Source organism: Chrysochloris asiatica, unplaced genomic scaffold (assembly GCF_000296735.1).
Source record: "Chrysochloris asiatica unplaced genomic scaffold, ChrAsi1.0 scaffold00022, whole genome shotgun sequence".
NCBI lineage: Eukaryota > Metazoa > Chordata > Mammalia > Afrosoricida > Chrysochloridae > Chrysochloris > Chrysochloris asiatica.
The window spans coordinates 29,323,165-29,324,782 of NW_006408540.1; the positions used below are offsets into that span (position 1 = coordinate 29,323,165).

General features: G+C 43.6%; 1 protein-coding gene across 1 annotated transcript in view; it reads right to left on the reverse strand.

Annotated features, from left to right (window-relative positions):
- Positions 1-487, reverse strand: part of LOC102827084 (ubiquitin-fold modifier 1-like) — a 23,810-nt gene extending 23,323 nt beyond the window's left edge. The window contains exon 1 of the mRNA XM_006837700.1: positions 354-487. Coding sequence (XP_006837763.1) covers positions 354-487 — 134 coding nt within the window. The remainder of the gene's footprint in view (positions 1-353) is intronic.
- Between the last annotated feature and the right edge of the window lie 1,131 nt (positions 488-1,618).

A 1,618-nucleotide genomic window follows, 5' to 3' on the forward strand; every position in this document is an offset into this window, starting at 1 on the left:
AACAGCTTTGCAGTCTGGCGCATTAACCCACAGCACCACACCAGTGTACATAATTTGATGCTCTGTGAGGCCCAATCTTTGAATGCATTCACACACAAGAACCAGAAGTCTGACTATAAAAGCAATTCAGAATTTCGGAGTCTCCAGTAACTTCCTCTAACAGCTGGTCAAAGGAGTGAATGGACTCTAACTCCTGGCAGAGAAAGGCTGTCATACGTCCTCCCTCTCTACTACATACACAACTGGTGGAGGGTAAGCAAAGGTCCTGCAGCCTCCAGCTGAGCAGACGAAGGTCTGGAGTAACAGGGCGACTCAGCCAACCCAGAAAGGTCTATTGTGGCAGGACCACTCACACTTTGTAGGGCAGCCGCGGATCCGACGTCAGCGTGATCTTGAAGGAAACCTTCGACCTGCGGAAGAGAGGGACAGAGTTAGGACCGAACAGCAGGTCCCCGAATGGGGCAGCTGGCAAGTAACACACATACATCGTGCAACGTTCGGGTTAGAGGCCGCAAAACTACGCCGCAGAGTACCACCACTTCCTCCGCCCCTGACAACGCGGCTTTCTAACAAATTGAGGACCCCCGGAGTTGCTGTTGTTCAAGATAGTGCCTGAAAATTGCCTGTAGATGTTTATGTTAAGTGGAGAATTCAAGTTACAACTAACTAATAATTTTATATTTATACCTTAAAGAGAAAAGTTGGGACCATAAGAAAAAATATTTCTCCAAGTATATTTATTTACCGCAACATATTTAATCAGGCAGTGGAAGCATAAGCACAGACAAGAGGCCTCTAAGCCCCAGCTAGCTGGTTAGGGCGGAAGTAAGCAAACCAAATGCGGGCGGAAGAGTGAATTTGGGCGTAAATAAGACTGAGGACTGGGAGGCGTGGAGGGCGAGGGAGGGGCGGGGTCGTAAGCAGACAAATTCCCAAATTGGAAGAGACAGCTGATTGATTTCCTAGAAGTTGTCATCTTAATCCGCTTTGTTATTCGTATTTTGCCTTTTTAATTAGCCAGTTCAACTATTCAGATAGTTTTCCTTCACTTTATACTCTCCAATATTTATTTCTGACAATTTAATTTTTAACAGATATCAGAATTAGCATCACAGTAATATAAAAGGGAGAACACTACAAGTATTAGATGTATGATGGGGGTTGGTGAGTTAAACAAAGCGCTGTTCCTTGAGGCATTTGACATCTAGTTGGGAAGATGAGCCCAGAAACAGGGCATTTCAAGTGTTTTATACGATCTAATAAGATTAAGCACAGGGTGCCAGGTTGCTTTTTATCAAAAACATTTATTTAAATTAGCAACAAACTTAGGAATATTTCTATGTGCTAGGCTCTAAGAAAAATGCTAGGATCTCAAGACGAGTTAAAAAGAATAGATGCAACCCTTTAGAATCAAACAGCCAGAAGTTCTGCTTCCTTGTGAGGAGACTTGACCAAATGTCCTCGATCCCAAATCTAAGCATCTGTATTTTAAAAAGAAACATCTTTCTCACAGTGACTACAGTGCCCTTCTGCAGACCTCTGGAATTAATTGTTGTTGTTGTTAGGTGCCATCAAGTCTCATAGCGACCTTATGCATAGCAGAACGAAACATTGCCGG